Source organism: Corvus moneduloides, chromosome 18, assembly GCF_009650955.1.
Source record: "Corvus moneduloides isolate bCorMon1 chromosome 18, bCorMon1.pri, whole genome shotgun sequence".
Lineage (NCBI taxonomy): Eukaryota > Metazoa > Chordata > Aves > Passeriformes > Corvidae > Corvus > Corvus moneduloides.
The window spans coordinates 5,109,123-5,127,957 of NC_045493.1; the positions used below are offsets into that span (position 1 = coordinate 5,109,123).

The 18,835-nt window shown below is 39.1% G+C and overlaps 1 protein-coding gene across 2 annotated transcripts in view; it reads left to right on the forward strand.

Moving 5' to 3' along the window:
- The window catches only part of SPECC1L (sperm antigen with calponin homology and coiled-coil domains 1 like), a 63,523-nt gene that overhangs the window by 7,537 nt on the left and 37,151 nt on the right, over positions 1-18,835 (forward strand). The window contains exons 1-5 of one of the 2 annotated variants that reach the window (XM_032127901.1): positions 2,559-2,652; positions 6,259-6,448; positions 11,712-11,871; positions 12,594-14,227; positions 15,620-15,827. In XM_032127901.1, the coding sequence (XP_031983792.1) occupies positions 2,612-2,652; positions 6,259-6,448; positions 11,712-11,871; positions 12,594-14,227; positions 15,620-15,827 (2,233 nt within the window). In that variant the 5' untranslated portion in view covers positions 2,559-2,611. Of the gene's footprint in view, positions 1-2,558; positions 2,653-6,258; positions 6,449-11,711; positions 11,872-12,593; positions 14,228-15,619; positions 15,828-18,835 lie in introns of those variants that run through there. The other variant, XM_032127902.1, reaches the window with a different exon arrangement.

Sequence of the window (18,835 nt, forward strand, 5' to 3'; positions counted from 1 at the left end):
GTCTTCTGAAGCTGCAGTCAGTGTAGAAGCTCATGCTGAGACCGAGTTATGTCAGTGCTCCCCTTCCCTGTGGAGCAGTTTCCCCGTGCTAGTTGATGAACAGTTGTTTTTTCTTTCCTTGGCAATGGTTTGAAATAGCAGTTGTTTGAAATAGGAGCTTGAAAACAAGGCTACATAATTTAATTTTGTTATGAAAAGGCTTTTAGAGCACAGTTTGTGAGTTCAGGAGTTCTGTAAATGTTCCTGTCACTTGTCTGGAATGTTAAGTATTGCAACGGTTACACATCACTCGCAGCAGCTACAGCTCTGAAGTTTTCTCCAAAGAAGGAGTAGAGAAATTGAGGTGTGTAATAGGCAATTCTGGCTCAAAGCTCTGGTCTTTCCTCTCTTCTGTTTGAGAGAAGCAGCAACAGCAAATGTGGCTTGAAAACAGTGGATGGATAGCATAACTTGAATGCAGAATTCCTATTTTTTAATTCCACAACTTGTAATGGAAAACTGTAAAGGCTCTTCAGAATTTTTAAGAGAGAAAGTAACAGAAAGGTCTTTCCTGTCTAAATGACTCCCTGCAGCTGTTGTTCCGGGAGCGCAGCCCTCTGTGCTCCATCTGTATTGCACTGCAATGCACAGTTGTGTATTTTCCTTGCAGCAGAAGAACAGAGCAGACACTGCCCACACTGGCATAGGGATCCAGCCCACCTGGAGTTCCATCCCGCCTGCAGCTATGAGCAGATGCCTTAGGAAAAACCCAACCCCAAAGTCTTCCCTCCCACCCTGACTGCTTTCCCACCCTACAATTAGTTTTGGCTCAGAGGGGTTTCTGAGCCCTTTGCACTCAGCTATTTAAGAGCCATTAGGAAATTTCTGTACCTTGTGCATGGCCAGTCTCCCTATCCCATCACACAATATACATTAAAAATGCAGGTCACTTTTTTAAATTTAGAACCTGGCTCTAAATTTGTTTGCTGGTCCTTAGTTTTAATATTGAAAGAGATGATTAACAGCCATTCCCAGTCTGCCTTCTCGATGCCATTCCAGATTTGATAGGCTCCCTGTGAGATATCTTATGGGAGCTATTATATACCTTTGATCTTATTTTTGCCCCTTGCTTGACCATTTTTAGATCTGTAAGAAAACTTTTTTTTGAGGTTGAGAGAAGAGCTGCACATAGCAATTAAAGTGTGGGTAGATGGGCAAAATATTGATTTGTTGAGTGTGATATTTGTGTTTTATGGTTCATTGTCTATTCCTTTCTTTAATAATTCCTGGAATTGCTTTGCTTTTTTTCTCTTCCTTATTCCAAGCACTGTACTGATAGTTTAACGAAGCTATGAATCAGAACACTGTAGTCTTGCTGAGCAATATTGATACACTGAGAGCACATTTATAGTTGAAGCTGAGGTTGCTTTTCCCCAAGAGATAGATGTGTTTGTGTTTACCGATATTTAATTTTATTTGCTGTTTCTATTGTCCAGTTAGTCTCATAAGAGTCTTTGTGATTCCATGGACTCTCCTGTTACCCTTGGTGTCTTAAATTACCTGCTAGCGCCAACAAACTTTCAAGTCACTAAAACTGATGTCTCGATCTTAAGCAATAAAAGAAATGCATTATTTGCTCTGGGCTTCTGGAATCCAGTGGTTTATATATCATGTTTTTGGAATTATTGAGCAAGAGACATTGTTGCAGAGTGCTCGTGCAGCTTGCAGGCTGAAAGTTATAAATGTAGAGAGATGTGTCTCTTTCTATATAGCTTATTTCATACTCCAGATATGAGGCTTTTTGGTGTCTGTGCTGTCTTTTCTGCAGAGACTTGGGAAAGTTCTGTATCTGTGTTTTACAGGGGGTTGATGAGGCTGTATTTTATAATCTCTTCGCTTTTCTGCCTTTTGGGACTTTATAAGTGACCTGAAAACGTCATTCCCTAATTATTTGGGCAAAGTTGTCAGCCTAAATATATCAAACACAAAGAATTTGCACAGATAGAGAGTGAAAGTGTACTGACTGTATTGCTCTTAGACATGAGCAATTTCCCCTGTAACTTGGGTTATTGATTTTTCAAAAGTGCTCAGTATCCTCAGATTTGAAGGATCACTTGCTTCTACTTCTTGTGGTTTCTTAAAAGAAAATTCTAAGATTATTTATAATTTTCTTAATAATTTGCAATTTTTAGCAGGTAACACTGCTTAATGTCTCTTGATGCCTCGTATTTTCAACCAAGGGAAAAAAATACTTTTGTTGCTTGACCCTCTATTGTCTTCCAGGCACAGGAAACTATATTTTGTACTCTTGTAACTGAGCTTTACTTTTTTGACAACAATATTAAATAATGGATGAGATTAAAATAATCACAGTAAGAAATCATACCCTCCCTGCCCTGCTTGAGTGCTCAGGGTTCTGAAGAGTAATGCTGAAAGCATTGTGTGTTGGCTGGGTGGATGTATCATATCAGTTTACAGTCAGGAGCAGAGCCATGCTATTGGGTAAAACAGTTTTAAATTATTATTTATGCAGTTGTGTTTGCAGCTGGTATAAAGTGCAGGACTGGTTTCACATGCCTCCACGGAGCAGGGAGAGCACACTCCTGAGCAAGGTTCTCCTGTTTCCTGTACTATGTGTGCTGTGGAAAGAGAGACAGCTGGGAAAGCATACAGGTTAGAGTGAATAGTTACATTTTAGTTCAGGAATGCAGTCTTTCTATCTGATATTTTGGCATTGTTTTGGCTTTTTTCCATTTTGATTAATTGATACTGTTTGTGCTATCATTAATCAAATATTTTCCAGTAATGTCTTGTGCCTGTTGATGAGTATTTTCTTTAGTAGTGGCTTTTTTTTTCTCCTTCCTTTTTTTTTTTTTTTTTGAGGGGGGAAGAAGTGTATGTAAAGGGAAAGGAACTCTTCAGTAATTCCTTCTTTCTCCCTTGGGCAAAATATAAACTACAGTTTTATATGCAGTATTTTCTTTTTAAAACAATAGTGAAATAATATTTTAGTTCTCATTTGAATTGTTAGTGCTGTATGTTACTCTTCAGAAAGCTTTCTTTGGTTAGAGAGCGTTTCATTTCTTATTTTAAAATTAATTGTTGGGCAGAGACAAGATTATTGTTGTCCTAATACAGTTTCTTCCTAAGGAATGTAGTGGTGTTCTTTAGAAGCATAAAGGTAGTCTTTATCTGCAATACCTGCCTTTTGAGAAACTGGATGAAGTAGGGCTTTTCCTACTCCCAGTCCAACAATATTGATGTCTTCTGTTTTCAGTGCTGAAACCCCGTCTTCTTTTTCCTTCCTGGAGAAGGCAGGAGGGGAGCAATTGGCACAATGAGGACACAAATTCACTTTAGGAGTCTTAGTGAGCAGCTGCTTTTAAAACCTGTAATGCTAATTGATGTCTTGTTCTTACTTTGTGTGACCCGTTTGTATATTTTTCTCAGTTTTTAAACTAAAATGACATAAACTTCTTTCATTAGGAAAGTAACTACTTAGAGCTTAGTTTCTCTGGAATTAAAACAGGCACAGTGGTACCTAAACCTTCTTGTCCTCTATGTATCTTTAAAGTTTCTGGAAAGGTGGGTCTACCTTTGAGTTTCAGTGAATCAAAAATAGTGGTCTTGTGTGTCAAATTTATGGTTATTTTAAAATAATGCTGTGATGAAACATGAGGATTATACTTAGCTTACCTTGCTGAGCTTCGCTTGCTTCCATCACTGTGCTTTGTAGTTGCTGTTCTTGAAGCAAATACTGTGGCGTGTTTTCAGGAACACTTCTCATGGATGAGAAACATTTGAGTTCACAGGGTCTTGTCACTGCTGACCCCCTGAGATATACTGATAACAGTATAAATGGTTTGTTCTGTGAAAGTTAACATTAGCCTGCATTTCTTTCTGATGCCATCCATCCAGTGGGTTATGTTATTGTCTTACTTGCTGTAATAAACAGATCCAGCTGTATTTACTGTGCATGCAAAGCTCATGTGTGCTGTGTCTGTCTTGGCAAGGTGTGTCAGGGCTGATGAATGTGCTCTGTAGACCTGAAAAATGTGCATTGCAAGTGGCCAGTGCTGGGTGTTTCCGTGCCAGCCAGAGCCACCGCTTTATTTACATTGCCAGGCAAGGTTGTCAGGCTTTGCCCAAATGTGTCATAGTCATATCACTGCCAGTGCCCTAACGCTCCTTGGAGCACTGGCCTTCTCACTCTGTGAGCTGTCAAAAAGTGATGGTTTTGATTGACTGGATTTATCGCAAGTGTATAGTTCTTCTTTGGGATAATTTTTTAAGTGCAGTGAGCTTCACTATAAACTGTGCTCTGGAAATTCATTTGGTTATTCCTCAAGCGTGCTGTGGGCAATTAATTTTTATCTGTAGAACGTCAAAATAGCATTCAATAGTAAAGATGCCAGTTTTACTAAAGAACTCTATCCTCTTTAGTCTTTTCAGTTTCAGTTTTCAGTTGAATAAGATCAAAAGCACAAGTAAGTGTTTGACTCATAAACATGAAAAAGGCAAGAAATAGAAGTGTGGCAACTTATATGGTAACCAGTGTTACCATCTGCTTCTGGAATTTAGTAGGCAGTTGTACCACTTTATATTATGTGTGTATAGCAAACATATTACCTTCTTGGGGCATTTCTAGTTTGGGTTTTGGTTTTCTTAGGAGACTCTCACTTCAAATTATCTCTTAGTTATTTAGTCTTCTGTGAAGGCGTTCTGATTACTAGTAGGTGCATGGCAGGATTGGTGCATTTTTGACATCATGATGATGAAAATGTAACAGCAAACTAAGTTTTCTGTGTCCGTTCATGGCAGCTTTCAGAGCTAAAGGGAATCTGGAAGCTATAAACAAATATTTTCAGTGTCTTACGATGAAGCTTCATGTTGCTTCTGTTAACAGTACTTAGGGATCTGAGGAGGCAAAACTCCTGGAGTTTTACTGACTTTTATCAAAGTCAGAATTGAAATACGCTTGTGTGCAGCTGAGGTGGTGTTCAGAAGGAAGGAGTGTTTGTAAGGGTATGGTGTTAATTTTGTTAGCTGAAATTATTTAGTACTTCTGATCACTGTGTTGTTATGTCAAATATCTCAAGCACACAGTCATCAGTCTGCTTGTTGTGCCTTTGAACTGCTTCAGTTTTTAAGAGATGGAAATGACTAGATGTGTTTCATGTTTTTAATCAGCTGTGAGATACTGGGCTCAGCTACACCTGATCACTTACTTCCACCTGGAGTCTGTAAGACTGAAAGTGGAATGGAGATGTTGTCCTCTTAATCTTCCATCCCATGACATCTGACTCAAGTGTGATGAAGAAAACAGCTGCCAACTCTCACTCTTGCAGGAGGAGAACATCCTGATGTGTCTGGTCTTTCTGGTAGCCCATGCTTCAAGTCATGGCTGTTCTGTGGCTGTTCTCCTGTTAGCCTATGCTTCCTTGGAATTAGCAGTTGTTGTGATACCTGCAGTTTTTGGGTCTGCTGTGGCTGCTCCTGGTTTGGATAAAGTCAGCTTTGTTTTCTGCACTTTCATCTGTACTTGTGGGTGGAATGGCAGTGCTGGCAGTTCTCTGCTGTTGGAGACAGCAGGCTGGGCCAAGCTGCAGGAGTGTTCTCACTGTGGGCCATGGAACCCAGTGAGCTACTTCTGGTTTCTTCTTGGAGATAATCCTTGTAATCACATGACTTATGTTAAATTTTGTAAAATTCCATGTGTTTATTATTGTGAATTTTAGTAATAAATGGTTTGAGGGAATCTGAATTTTTCAACTTCTTTGGATTTTTTGTGGAGTAAGTTTTTTCCTGCGGCTGCCGTTTTTCTCTCAGTACTGTAGTTACCGAGCTGGTGGTAATGTTTTCTCAAATCCAGTGTTGCTGGTAGTTAGGCTGTTGCCTGAATACTCCCACAATGTTTTCCTTCCCACAGTCAGAAATAAAGGACGTTGCTCCCTAATAAGCCTTTCTTTTGCTGGCTAACGAGTGAACTCAGCAACACGGGTCACTTATAAAATATCCTCTGTTCAATGCCATTTGTGGAACGAGAACTAAAAAAAAGATTATAATTTGGAGTGGAGCTCTAGGAAGTGCTTAGTCCTTAGCAAAAATCCCCTTTAAAAAAAGGCAAAAACCATTGGTCAGTCACATGCATTTTGTTTGGCTCTAATTTGTGGTCTTTTCTGCTCTTCTGGATTTCTGATCTTTAATAGAACATTATAAAAAAAGACATTGCTTTTCATCTGTGTTTTATATTTAAAGTCTCTTTCTTTCTGCTTGTAGATTTGTTTGTAAATGCATCATAAACAGACAGCCCAGAATGAAGAAAGCAAACAGGAGTGTTGGCTCAGTGCCCAAAGTGCCTGGAGTAAATAAAGCTCAAACAAGTGAAAAAGCCAAACCAGAAAACGGCTCCTCAGTGTCTGCAGTAACAAAACTCTCCAAAACCGGGACATCGGCATCTCTTTTGAAGGTAATAACCAGTAGAACATTCTGATTATTTGTATTTTTTACAATAAAGCTTTAAAAAGAGTAGAATTTCAAGGCTTGTCGGTAATGCAGCTTAGACTAGAGGTTGCATGGGTAGCTGGAGGGAATCTGGGTAGTTACAGAGCACTGGGCAGGGTGACAGGATCTTGTGTGTCATTCATGCTGTACTTCTCATACTGCAAGATGAGATGGAGAGCAATGTGCTGTGAAGGACTTGGCTGTTCTGCAAAAGGAGAAGAGTGGAAATTGTGTTCTGACCAATGTTATTTGTGTGATGTTATGCTTGAATGGTGTCAGTGACTAATAGGATTTGATAAGAGTTATTTACTAATTCTGAAAAAAGAACTAATGAAGTATCTAACATCAGAACTTCTTTATATCAGTGATCCATGTCGGGTCAGTGCAGCTGAATTCTTCTGGCTGTTTTGGCCTTTGCTATGTGTTGAAGTACTGCTTGAGCTGAATTTTCACAAGTTGGTTCTTGCTCCCAGAACAAGTTCAAAGGTAGAGGTTTTCTCTTACAGGGCAGTATAGGTAGGAGCATATGGTTTCCAACAAACACTCAGACATACTGAGGTGTGCTGGTGTGGAGTTTTCACCTGGGAGCAACCACATCTGGGTTGGATGGATGGAATGATCCTGCCTGGTCTGCCTCCTTTTCCTGGCATGGAGATGTGGCTGGATCCAGCTCCTTTTGCTCTCTGCAGCCCAGTGTGCAGTGCTGTGCTGCTGCTGCCCTGGAGCAAATGAACAGAGCAAGGAACAGGGTGTACAGCTGGGACCTGAACCACTGTCACTGACATACAGGAAGCCACGCAGGCCATTTAAGTAACTGGCAAATAAAGACCTAAAATTAAAGAAGTGTAAGGGTTGAGGTCTCTCTGTAATAGCTCAGTAGGATTACTGAAGTCAAAAGGTGTGTTCCATTTCTTTTCCTTTTCTTTTATGGAAGAATGGTTAATATTTTTGCTGATGAACTTGCAAGCCAGGTTTCAGGGAGGTTTTCTCCCAGTGCCCCTCCTTTCTTCCGTCACCCAATGCATCTTGCAGTTTTCTTAGCTTTAAATATTCTTTTGATGCTTGTTGACACTACTTACTTTATATTTCTAGAAACCTCTCAAAGCAACTAAAGTCCTTTGTAGTTTACTTATCAAGTTTCTTATGTCATACCTCTCAGGGAGATAAAGGAGGAGGATGATCTAACACTGAAAAATTTGACCCGGTATGCTTTCACAATTTTACTTATATTAGTAACACTTCTGGCTGTGTTTGGGTGTGGGATTGGAATTCATGACGACTTATGTTTGAGGCACAATGAAAGTTTTCTCTTGATTACTAAGGCTTACCTCAGGTTTATGTTACAGCCAGGCTTACTCATACAGTTTTACTAGTTATGGTGCTGTTGTGCCAACTGTGTGACTTAGTGATAGTGATGAATCTTCTTTGAGTGTTCTGTACTTATATAACAAAGTTAGTTGTTTGTGGGGGTTTTTTATTTACTGTTACTGACAAATCACGTAATTACTGGCTTGAAAGAAGTATCAATAAAAGTTGCATTTTAAAATTTTTTTTAGTATAATTTTATATTTGATACTGTTGATGAAACATTTGGCACATTGTTTTCCTCACAGAGGTTGTAAGGTATTCTCTTAGAGTTGATGAATTGGTGTGTGTTCTGAATTTCATTTAATGTTCTTTGACAAAAAACAAACACTGGCATTAAATAACTTCATTGCAATGCTTACTGATTTATTCAGTCCTTTGAGTTGGATATTGAATGAAAGGCCCCTATTAAAGAGTAGGAATACAATACTATAACAATCTTGGTTCAGTCAGAAATAATGTTGCAAAACTGAAAATTATTTTGTAATTATAGTATCCTCCTCATGATATAACTATAGGCCAGTGTTCAGCTTTGGGTGGGCTTCTTTAACTGCATTGTTCCATACATTTGTCCTTTTTTGTGGAGTTTTCAAAGTGTGTGGACAATGAGCACAGGAAGAAACTTTGAGACCCGCTCTTCAGTACAGCTGAGCCTGTCCCGGGGTTGGTTTGTCTGGCTGCTTCTGAATGTGCTCGGTCGGTTCCTTCTCTGTAGTTTTTGTCTCCCACTTTGCCCAGGACTTGTGTAAATGTTCAGGACCCCACACACATTATTATTATAGAAGTTTAACTGCCAGCCACTTTTAGTTTTTAATCTGTCAAAAAATACAAATAATGTGTTCTTATTTTTAAGATCATTATTTTTTGACTTCTTCAGCTAATGAGCTTGTGATCCTGCTAACACTTCCAACTGCAATTAGACAGCAGCTGTAGTTCAGACGAATTGCAAAATCCAGTGTCCCTGAAAAGCCAGGACTTGGAGACCAATATTTGAATATTAAAAATTAGAGTGTGTTTTCAGCATTCATGTGTCTAGGCTTCTATTCTGTTTGCAAAATGCAGTAACTTAATTACAGATTGTTGTGAAGTCTGATGTTTGAAAAACTCTAATGCAGCAACAGCAATCATCAAAGAACATCTGAGGTAGGAATAATTATATATATATAAAGGGATTTGAATGAGATGCAGTAAATAGGATGTACCTGTTGAGAAACTAAGATGAAATTAATTGTATAGGTCATTATTCAAGTTTCGTTGCACTGAAAGAAAGTTGTGAGAGGAAAACAGAATGTGAATTGTATAATTATAAAGTGGCTTTTTATACAGAAAATCAAAATAGGTCTGGATGAACATTTCTAATTATGATATTTTCTAATTTTTCATATTCTAATGTAGGAGTTTTAATGCCAAGCAAGATGGAACAGTTCTCAGTAAATGGGAAAAAGTTGTTTAATAAATATACACCATTGCTTTTGCTTCGATTAAAAAGATATGCTACAAAAATACTTTGATTTTAAAAGTTCTGAATGGTTGCCATTGTGGGCCATTAAGAAGAGAGCTGCTGGTTTGTAATTTTTCCAAAGCTTTGCTAAATAGTTTTCTTTGCCAAGAGTATAATGTTACAGCTTTGAGAAACTGTTTACTAATTGGCTTCAGTGGAGGCAGTGCCTTCCAACCTAGACCAGGAATAGTTTATGGGTAAGTCAGAAGAAGAATGGCTGTCTTAAATTCCTTTGTTCAGCAAGGACTGGAGATGACTAATGTCTGAAAGTGTGTATTTTACTTAGGTTTTTTTTTCTTCAAGCTGAGTCACATCTTGACCTATTTGGCTTGATAACATGTATTTGTACTGTAAGTGTCTAAAAGCTTAGTCTAATTTCCCCACTCTTTCAGCAGGGTAAAAATGCTGACAGCTCATAGTCTGTTTGAACTCTCCCGTTTGCAGGGGGGTGGGCAGATTCAGCAGCAAAGCAGAAAATCACTGTTCTGTGCCTTTTTGTAATACCATGGTTTAGGTAATAGTTCCACAGGGTTGTTTCCCTCCCCCTCTACCCCCATGCCCACAAAATCAGTTTCAATTAGGTACAAAATCTAATTAGATCACAGGACCAGGACTGTTGTACACCCGTAGTTTGTGCTCAGCCCATCCTCCCCACCTGACTTGGGTGGGCTTTATGGGTTTTGTAGCCCTCTGACATGATTGCTTTCCTATTTGTATTTCCATTGCCTATGCCTGTTTGCATGCCTGTGTGACACGGCAAATCAAGGAGCTGGTTTGACTTCTGGGATGAAGAAGCCCTTGGAAAAGCCTTGTTTGCACAGCAAACAACAATGGCATTTTCACAGCAGAAAAGCCAGCTTTAGATGCACATCAGACTAGATCCTTGGAGTGATGTGTTCTCTTCCAGCCTTCTATAAACCTTTTTAGAACGCTACACTACTTCTGACATGATTCAATAAAAGCATTCTTGTCCTAGAGGATTTTACCCTTACAAATAGATGTTTCTATCTGTAAATTTTCTATATTTCTATCAATTGCATGCAGAGCAAATATGTTCTCCTCCCAAGCTCCCTTTTGTTTTGCAGCTGCTCTTTGTAAATGGCACAGATCCCATCCCTGCTCTTTCCACAATGTTGTGATCAGTGTTCCTAGCTGTTCTGGAATTGGCACTTGCAACAAGAGACTGTAGAGAATAGTGTGACATGCAACTATTTTTTAAATTAAGCAAGTGTACCTTTTTTCTTAATGTATAGAATTGTAATGTCTGGCATATAGTTTTTAATGTGAATATGTGTGGGAGCTGGAAGTTACAAACTTGCAGACGTGATGTAAAGCAAGTGGTTAAGTCCTAAGCACTACCTTTTAGCTGGGATGTTGGAGGAGAGTTCAAATGTGTTATCCAGCTGAATAATTTAGTCGCTCAAGGAATGCTGCTAGCACAGCTGTTTTCTTTTAATTTCTTTTTTTGCCCATATAATGGGAAAAATGTTGAGCGTATTTTGATTTTCACCATTTGAAATATTGCATTTTAAAGAGTATAAAGTCTGCCAATTAATGCTTAAGAGCTTAGTATTTCCAGAGTTTGCTTTATTCTGAAAGATGTGTTCTCTGTTTGGAAGAATTCTCTAGTTGTTGAGAATCCTGTGCTTGCTGCCTTGTCACCTTCCAGGCAGATTTTGTGGCTAACAGTAGTTTCAGGAACAATCATATGAGGTTAGACAAAAAGTTCATCAAACAAATACCCCATTTCTGAGAGTTCCTAGTAAAGAGCATGAAAGCAAAGCAAGGATATATGGTGAGGGTGGCTTTCCCCCTGCTTCTGTCCTAGTTTCTAGTGATTTGTAGTTTAGTATTTTGAGCTAGAAATTGTATTTTGCTAATGTTGGATTGATTTTTGTTCTTCTTTGATTTGATGTTTTTGTTGTGAATTTGTCCACCAGAAAACATTTGATCATATTCAATTGAAGGATGTTATACTAACTTCCTGGTATTTGGTGGTTTAATTATCTAAGAATTGCTTTCACTTTGATGCATAAGCAAACTTTCAGTCAAAATTGAGAAGTTTTATGCTATGATGTGTTACTGTGCTTTAACTGATTTTTTTTTTTTTTCCCTTCTCCTTGGTACTTGAAACATTAAGAATTTTTTGGGGAGGGAGAGAAGACTCAGTTTCAATGGTCACTCATATGTAAGGAGTTAAACTTCCATTTCAGTTTACCAACTCTGCACAGTGCAGTGCACTTACACTTTTCAACATTCTTGCATGTACTTTTTAAACTGAGGGAATCTTTAACAGTAGAAATGTTGGCTATGCAGACTTCTGGGCCAGCTGCCTTAAAGCTGCTTCTTCCCTTTCTTTCAGACTAAGAGTAACGATGACCTCTTAGCAGGGATGGCTGGTGGTGGTGGAGTGACAATGACCAATGGTGTCAAGACCAAGAAGAACACTGGTGTATCAACAGCATCTCCAGCTCCAGGGACAACCATGAACAGTCTGGAAAACAAACCCAAAACTATTGCAGGTAAACGGATATATTGATTCTGAAAAGTGGAAGTTGGGGAGCTTTTTATTTTCATTTAATATATTGAGGATCCAGGCTGCCTATTGAAGTGCTCAGTAACACCATGGTCAAATCACACACCTTCTGAACTCTTTTCCTGTTTTTAATAATGTAATTGGTTCTTTGGAGGGTGTTCCTTTTAATTTTTTTCAGTACTGACTATGCAACTATTATATAAAATGAAATAATAGAATTAATTTAGAGAATTGCAGATTTTTCTAAAATTGTCTGTTTAAAAAATCCATGACATAAGCACTAAATCTCTAAGATGGCTTGTTATAGTGAACATTTTGAACATTTTGTATTGCTTTATAGAAATAAAGTAAGAGGGCTTTCAGAAGCTGTTCAGAAAAGTGAAATCATTTAGTGTGTTATCGATATGGATTGAAATAGGTCTTGCCTTCCGTTGCTGTGTTTTGGATTCAGTAACGCTTGCATAGCTGTAAAGCATCTGGAAATAAAGTAATAATAATCTATCCTCATTTTTATGCAATGAGATGAAAATACAGAAAATAGAAAATGCTGAATGTTGGGTTAATATTTACTTTCAATGTTTTCTATGAAGTGTATTTACCAGTGTGATTCAGAAAATCAACCACTGTGTTGCTGATACCAGGCACACAGCCTTCTGTGACAGATACTGTATTTTAAATTCATGTTCCTAACTTTCAAAAAACATACAGGTACAAGTTCTACAACGAAGCGTAGCATTTCATCTGGAAATAAAGAGTCAAGCTCTTCTAGAGAGAGAATCCGGGATCGTTCTCGTTTGAGCCAGAGCAAGAAGCTGCCTCTGGCGGGCCAGGGGCCCAGTGACACGGTGCTGGCAAAGCGCTCCCGCAGCCGCACCAATCCGGAATCTGATATCCGGATGAGCAAGTCCAAGTCAGACAATCAGATCAGTGACAAAGCTGCACTGGAAGCAAAGGTGAACGATCTTCTGACATTAGCAAAAACTAAAGATGTGGAAATCTTGCATCTGAGAAATGAATTAAGGGACATGCGTGCTCAGCTGGGACTCAACGAAGATCATCTCGAGGGGGATGAAAAATCTGAAGAGAAAGAAGCCGTTGTTGTCCATCAGCCAACTGATGTAGAGTCTACACTGCTCCAGTTACAGGAGCAAAACACTGCCATCCGAGAAGAGCTCAACCAGCTGAAGAATGAGAATCGAATGTTAAAAGACAGACTAAATGCTTTGGGCTTTTCTTTGGAACAAAGGCTAGACAACTCTGAAAAGCTCTTTGGCTATCAGTCTTTGAGTCCAGAGATTACAGCTGGCAACCACAGCGACGGTGGGGGCACTCTGACATCTTCAGTGGAAGGTTCTGCTCCTGGATCAATGGAAGACTTATTAAGTCAGGATGAAAACACTCTCATGGACAACCAACACAGTAACTCCATGGATAATTTAGACAGTGAGTGCAGTGAAGTTTATCAGCCACTGACATCAAGCGATGATGCCTTAGATGCTCCATCATCTTCAGAATCTGAAGGAGTACCAAGCATAGAAAGATCTAGGAAGGGAAGCAGTGGCAATGCCAGTGAAGTATCCGTAGCTTGTCTGACAGAACGGATACATCAGATGGAAGAGAATCAACACAGTACAGCTGAAGAGCTCCAAGCCACGCTGCAAGAGCTTGCAGATTTGCAACAAATAACACAAGAGCTGAACAGTGAGAATGAAAGACTTGGAGAGGAAAAAGTAATCCTGATGGAGTCTTTGTGTCAGCAAAGTGACAAGTTGGAACACTTCAGCCGTCAGATCGAGTATTTCCGGTCCCTTTTGGATGAACACCATATTTCCTATGTAATTGATGAAGACATGAAGAGTGGGCGCTACATGGAGTTGGAGCAGCGTTACATGGAGCTGGCAGAGAACGCTCGCTTCGAGCGGGAGCAGCTGCTGGGGGTTCAGCAGCACTTGAGCAACACTTTGAAGATGGCAGAACAAGACAACAAGGAAGCTCAAGAAATGATAGGGGCATTAAAAGAACGGAATCACCACATGGAACGGATTATTGAGTCAGAGCAGAAAAGCAAAACAGCTCTGGCTTCTACCTTAGAGGAGTACAAAGCCACAGTAGCCAGTGACCAGATTGAGATGAACAGGCTGAAAGCTCAGCTAGAGCATGAAAAGCAGAAAGTGGCTGAGTTGTATTCTATACACAACTCTGGAGATAAATCAGATATACAAGATCTTCTGGAGAGTGTCAGGCTGGATAAGGAAAAAGCAGAGACCTTGGCCAGTGGTCTGCAAGAAGAGCTGGCACACACCCGCAATGATGCCAATCGACTGCAAGATGCCCTTGCTAAGGTAGTGCTTAAAACACTGTTGCATTCTAACATCCCATGTACATGATGACCTATTGGCCTCTGTAGTTCTTTTAGAAGTAAAAGATTAATTGTGAGGTTCATTGGATTACAGTAATGTTAGGACTGGTTACTTTCTCTTTTGTTATGAAAAGGATGGCAGTATTTGAAAAAATTATATGGATACATTGAGCTACAGGGTAACTGTTGTGTTACTTTTTAAAAATATTTAAACTCCACAAATTATTTCAATGGCCAAACTTAAACAGTATTTAAGATACTGTACTAATGTAGTGCTTAAATTGCACACCTTCTGCAAGACTGATTAGGTTTTGGATGAACATGTTTACTTCCAGTTCTGTTTTGATTCAAATATTTCTAATTTATGCAGTAGATATGTCTAGTAAAAGCATTTACTGTAATTTAATATAAAAGCAAGAATCACACAATTTATTTAATAACTTTACATATGCATTTAAAGGTCTGTCTTCCTGAAGAGACAATTTATGCCAAATTTAATGTGTGAACTATGTATTAGCTGCAAATGAACATGTTGGTCATGATCACGAACCTGTTAGAATCAACCTTAATTTGGGGTAAAAAAAAAAAATATTTTTAATAATTGAAGCTGGAGAGTGCTATTAAAATAAAAACCACTGAAACAGACTTAAAAGCAGGGTATTTTGTCTATTAAACTTGGTGCCTGCCTGCATTGCCCACCCCAAGCCACAGCCTTATTTCTCTTGTTTTTCTGACACCTTATTTTTGCGGTTGGGTTAATGTTCCGGTGCCTCTGATCGTAGCCTGTTACTTACGTTACAGTTTTATGAGGTAGGATAAAAAAGCCTCTTCCCCTGCTCCTGACAGGGAGAAGTCAACCACTTCTTCCCTTCCCTGTTTTTCTTTTTCAATTTAATAGTTTATCAGACTCCTCTGAGAACTGCTTCAACTCACTAATGCACCTTGCACACAAGTGTGAAACTTGCTTAAGGAAATCACTCATGACACAGGTCCAGCAAGCACTAAAATTGATGCACAAGAGAGCAGGCTTTTTCTTTTTTGGCAAGAGAAAGGAAGGGTAAAGAGTTTTCCCCACCACCCTGTCCCTTTTCCATGGCAGCTGGATGTTAAATTGGATCAGCTGCTCATGAAACCTCAGCCATGGTACAACTGCTTCACTTGTATGCAGGGCACTGCTGTTAGAGTAGCCAGGAATGCTCATATACCCAGCCTGGGAAAAAAGTTTAACTTTGGCTTAGGAAAACAGTTGCACTAGAACATTGCATAGTCAAAGGCTTGCACTTCTATATTTTTCTGTTTGCAGAAATAGATTGTTAAATGTGGTAGTTACAAAACTGAAAGTATGTTTAATATTCAACTAAGATATATTCTTCAGGTTGAAGATGAATACCGAGTGTTCCAAGAAGAAGCCAAGAAACAAATTGAGGATCTCAATGTGACTCTAGAAAAACTTCGGGCAGAACTAGATGAAAAAGAGACTGAGAGGAGTGACATGAAAGAAACAATCTTTGAGTTGGAGGATGAAGTAGAGCAGCACCGTGCTGTGAAGCTTCATGACAATCTTATCATATCTGATTTGGAGAGTAAGTATTACGCATTTCTCTTGAGAGAAAGGATAATTTAAGAAAAGCTCAAGAAGAACACTGTAATTCTGAAAATATTTTCACTTGTCTTTTGTATGTCTGAATTCAAGTCAGACTGGGTTTTGCAGAATCTTTACACACTGGGGAAGAAAAAAATCAAGTCGGCTTTGCTATTCTAGACCCACTTGGTGTGGGAATACAAACCTGTGAATAGAGAAGAAATATGAAATCTGCTAATACCGTTTTCAAGTTGTTCTTCAAAGTAGAAAAACATTTAGTAGAACACATGTTTACTGTGTACCTGTCTAGCTCTCTGTGCCTTAGTTCCCCCTCTGATCTTGAAGACCTGCTCAGACATTCCTACCACGGGCTGGAATTCTGCAATTAATCTCCATCTAAATAAGAACGTGGGCAACTCTACCCTGGCAAGCTATATTTGCACAGTGCTACTTACAGAATTCAAATATCTGTTAGTCTTCCATGTTATTCAAAGATGAAACAAGATAGCAAAAAAACCAAAGCATGATTCCTTCTAACAGCAAGGGAAATATTCATAGAAAAGGTTCTAAATTGGTCTGCTATCAAGAAAAGTTAGTGTCTTAAGCAAGCTAAATTGTTTATTCAAGCTCAGTATCTTCAGACATGGCTGTGAGTGTTGTTTCCCTGAGCAACCCTTTTTTATCTTGAAAGGCAATCACCGTTTCTCTTTACAAAATTGTTCTAAGTTTTTTCCCTTTCTGTGCTAAAAGACAGTCATTTTGTAGCAAAGACTCAAAAAGGTTGAACACTTTTCTACTTGTTTTGTTTTGTCCATTAACTGAAATACACTCATACAGGGAACAGCACCATAGTCAAGTAGATATTTAGGTATCTGCCCAGCAATACCTGATTACGAGGCAGCTCTGATTTTTAGATTCTTCTGCTTTGTGGGTACAAACTAGCTGTCAGATACTTAATTTCAAACGGTAAAAATTCAGGCAGACAAACCTCTGCCAGGGGAGAAATTCTCAACAAAAATTGCGACAGTCTTTGTTATTCATTGGTCTTGAAATAGTTTGGAAAATTCATCTGGACCAGCCAATGTCCTGACATGATCTTTTCGGAGGAAGCAAGCTGTTATTTTAGTTACAGGCTGGAAGGAGAGTGGCATCTAGTGGCAGTAAGAAAGGATGGCACCCGAAAAATTATATCGACTTTAAAAAGTGTATTTTTTCTGACAACTTTAAAATGCTGTTTATTGTGGAGTCATAGTTAAACCTCTTACAGGGTTTTGAGGTAGTCTCTAAGTACTGACAGCATAGAACATTGTGAAAAATCTGGGACTTAGAGGTAGTACATACAACATTTAAAAGATAGAATTCTAAACACAAAATGGAAAATTGTAACTTAAAGGATTTACCAAAGACAGACTTTACACTTAGGAGAAAGATGCCTCATAGATGAGGTGGTGAGTGTTAATTCAGTTTAATGATTAATCAACACAAATAGTAATGTAGGAATGGAAACACTCCAAGCACTGGTACTTAGGGCACACTTCACTGTGGGCTTTTCAAACACCAAAAAGAGGCACAAGGAACCTAGAACGGAACATTTTTCACAGTAATCCGCATATTGAACTGTCATACTTTAGCTGTTAATATGTCTGGCTGCAGAAACAGGGATCTCTTTGATGTGTGCAGTAGGATGCAAATTGCATTGATTAAAAACACACAGTATGTTCCTGACATCCGTCCAGATGTGGTGAGAGCTGCAGTCACTGCAGCTGAGCTCGTTACTGGTGGGATGAGGAGTTTTAAGCATAGTGCTAAAAGGGCCTGGAGGGGAAACCTAATGAGGACCAGCTGAGGGCACTTGTTTGTCCAGCCTGGAGGAGACTGAAGGGAGACCTTGTTGTGGTCTTCAATCTTTGCTCTCTGTGACTGGTGACTTGAGGAAATGGCTGGAGCTAAATCAGGGGAGGTTTGGACTGGATACCAGGAAAAGGTTCTTCACCCGGAGGGTGGTTGGCCACTGAACAGGCTCCCCAGGACAGTGGTCACAGCCCCAAGACTGACAGAGCTCAAGGAGTGTTTGGACAATGCTCTCAGGCACAGGGTGGGTTGTTGGGGTGACCTGTGCAGGGCCGGGATTTGGACTCTGTGATCCTGATAGGTCCCTTCCAACTCAGGATATTCTATGATTCTATTTTATGTAAAAAGTCTAAGAAATATTAAAATAACCTGTATGTTTTATATCCTCCCTACTGTGCTGAGCTGGAACAGGCAGTGGGGAAGGCTGACACTGCACTAGATGGCGCGTTCCCTCTGGGTTTCTCTTCTGACTCTCAAAAACTCAGTAGTCAGGTAGCCCAGCTGGCACATTAGTCATCCACAGTAACTAAGAGGGAAATGGAAACCTATTATTCTCCCAAGCAGTTAATAAGAGTTTGTGAGGAAATTTTTTCTGGAAGAGTTTGACTCCTGATGTGCAGAAACTGTGTATTTGTAGGTTAGCTTACCACTTCTCAGAGGTTTCTTCTGAAGAACAAAAATAATCATTGCTTGTTCTCTTAGCACAGGGTGCATGTGCATGTAGGTTCTCCTAGTCTGTAACTATTTAAGTCAGTAAATTTTTAGGACAAGGGTAGGTGAGCTAGAAGGTGGATATATTTAATTTTCAGTGAATAGTTCTTTTATGGAGCTGACAGCGTTAGTTTTAATTCTGCTATATCTCATTTGAAAAGGATCTTGACAGCAGTTATGAAATGAAATGTTTACATTACCATATTTTGTTAGTACTTTTTCTTTTTTTTCTTTTTTCTTTTTTTTTTTTTTGCTAATGGTGGTCCCTTAAAAAGTCAGCTTTCTTGCTGTATAGGTGTATTGTCTGACATGATGATCTCAAAAGTAAGATTGATCTACGAGTTGCCTGAGCTTTGGTATTTGTACCCATTTCCTCTTCCTCACAGAAGGAAGCTGTATTTCTTAAACTACGCTGTGTATTTGTGATTGTGCTGGGATAGCTATTTC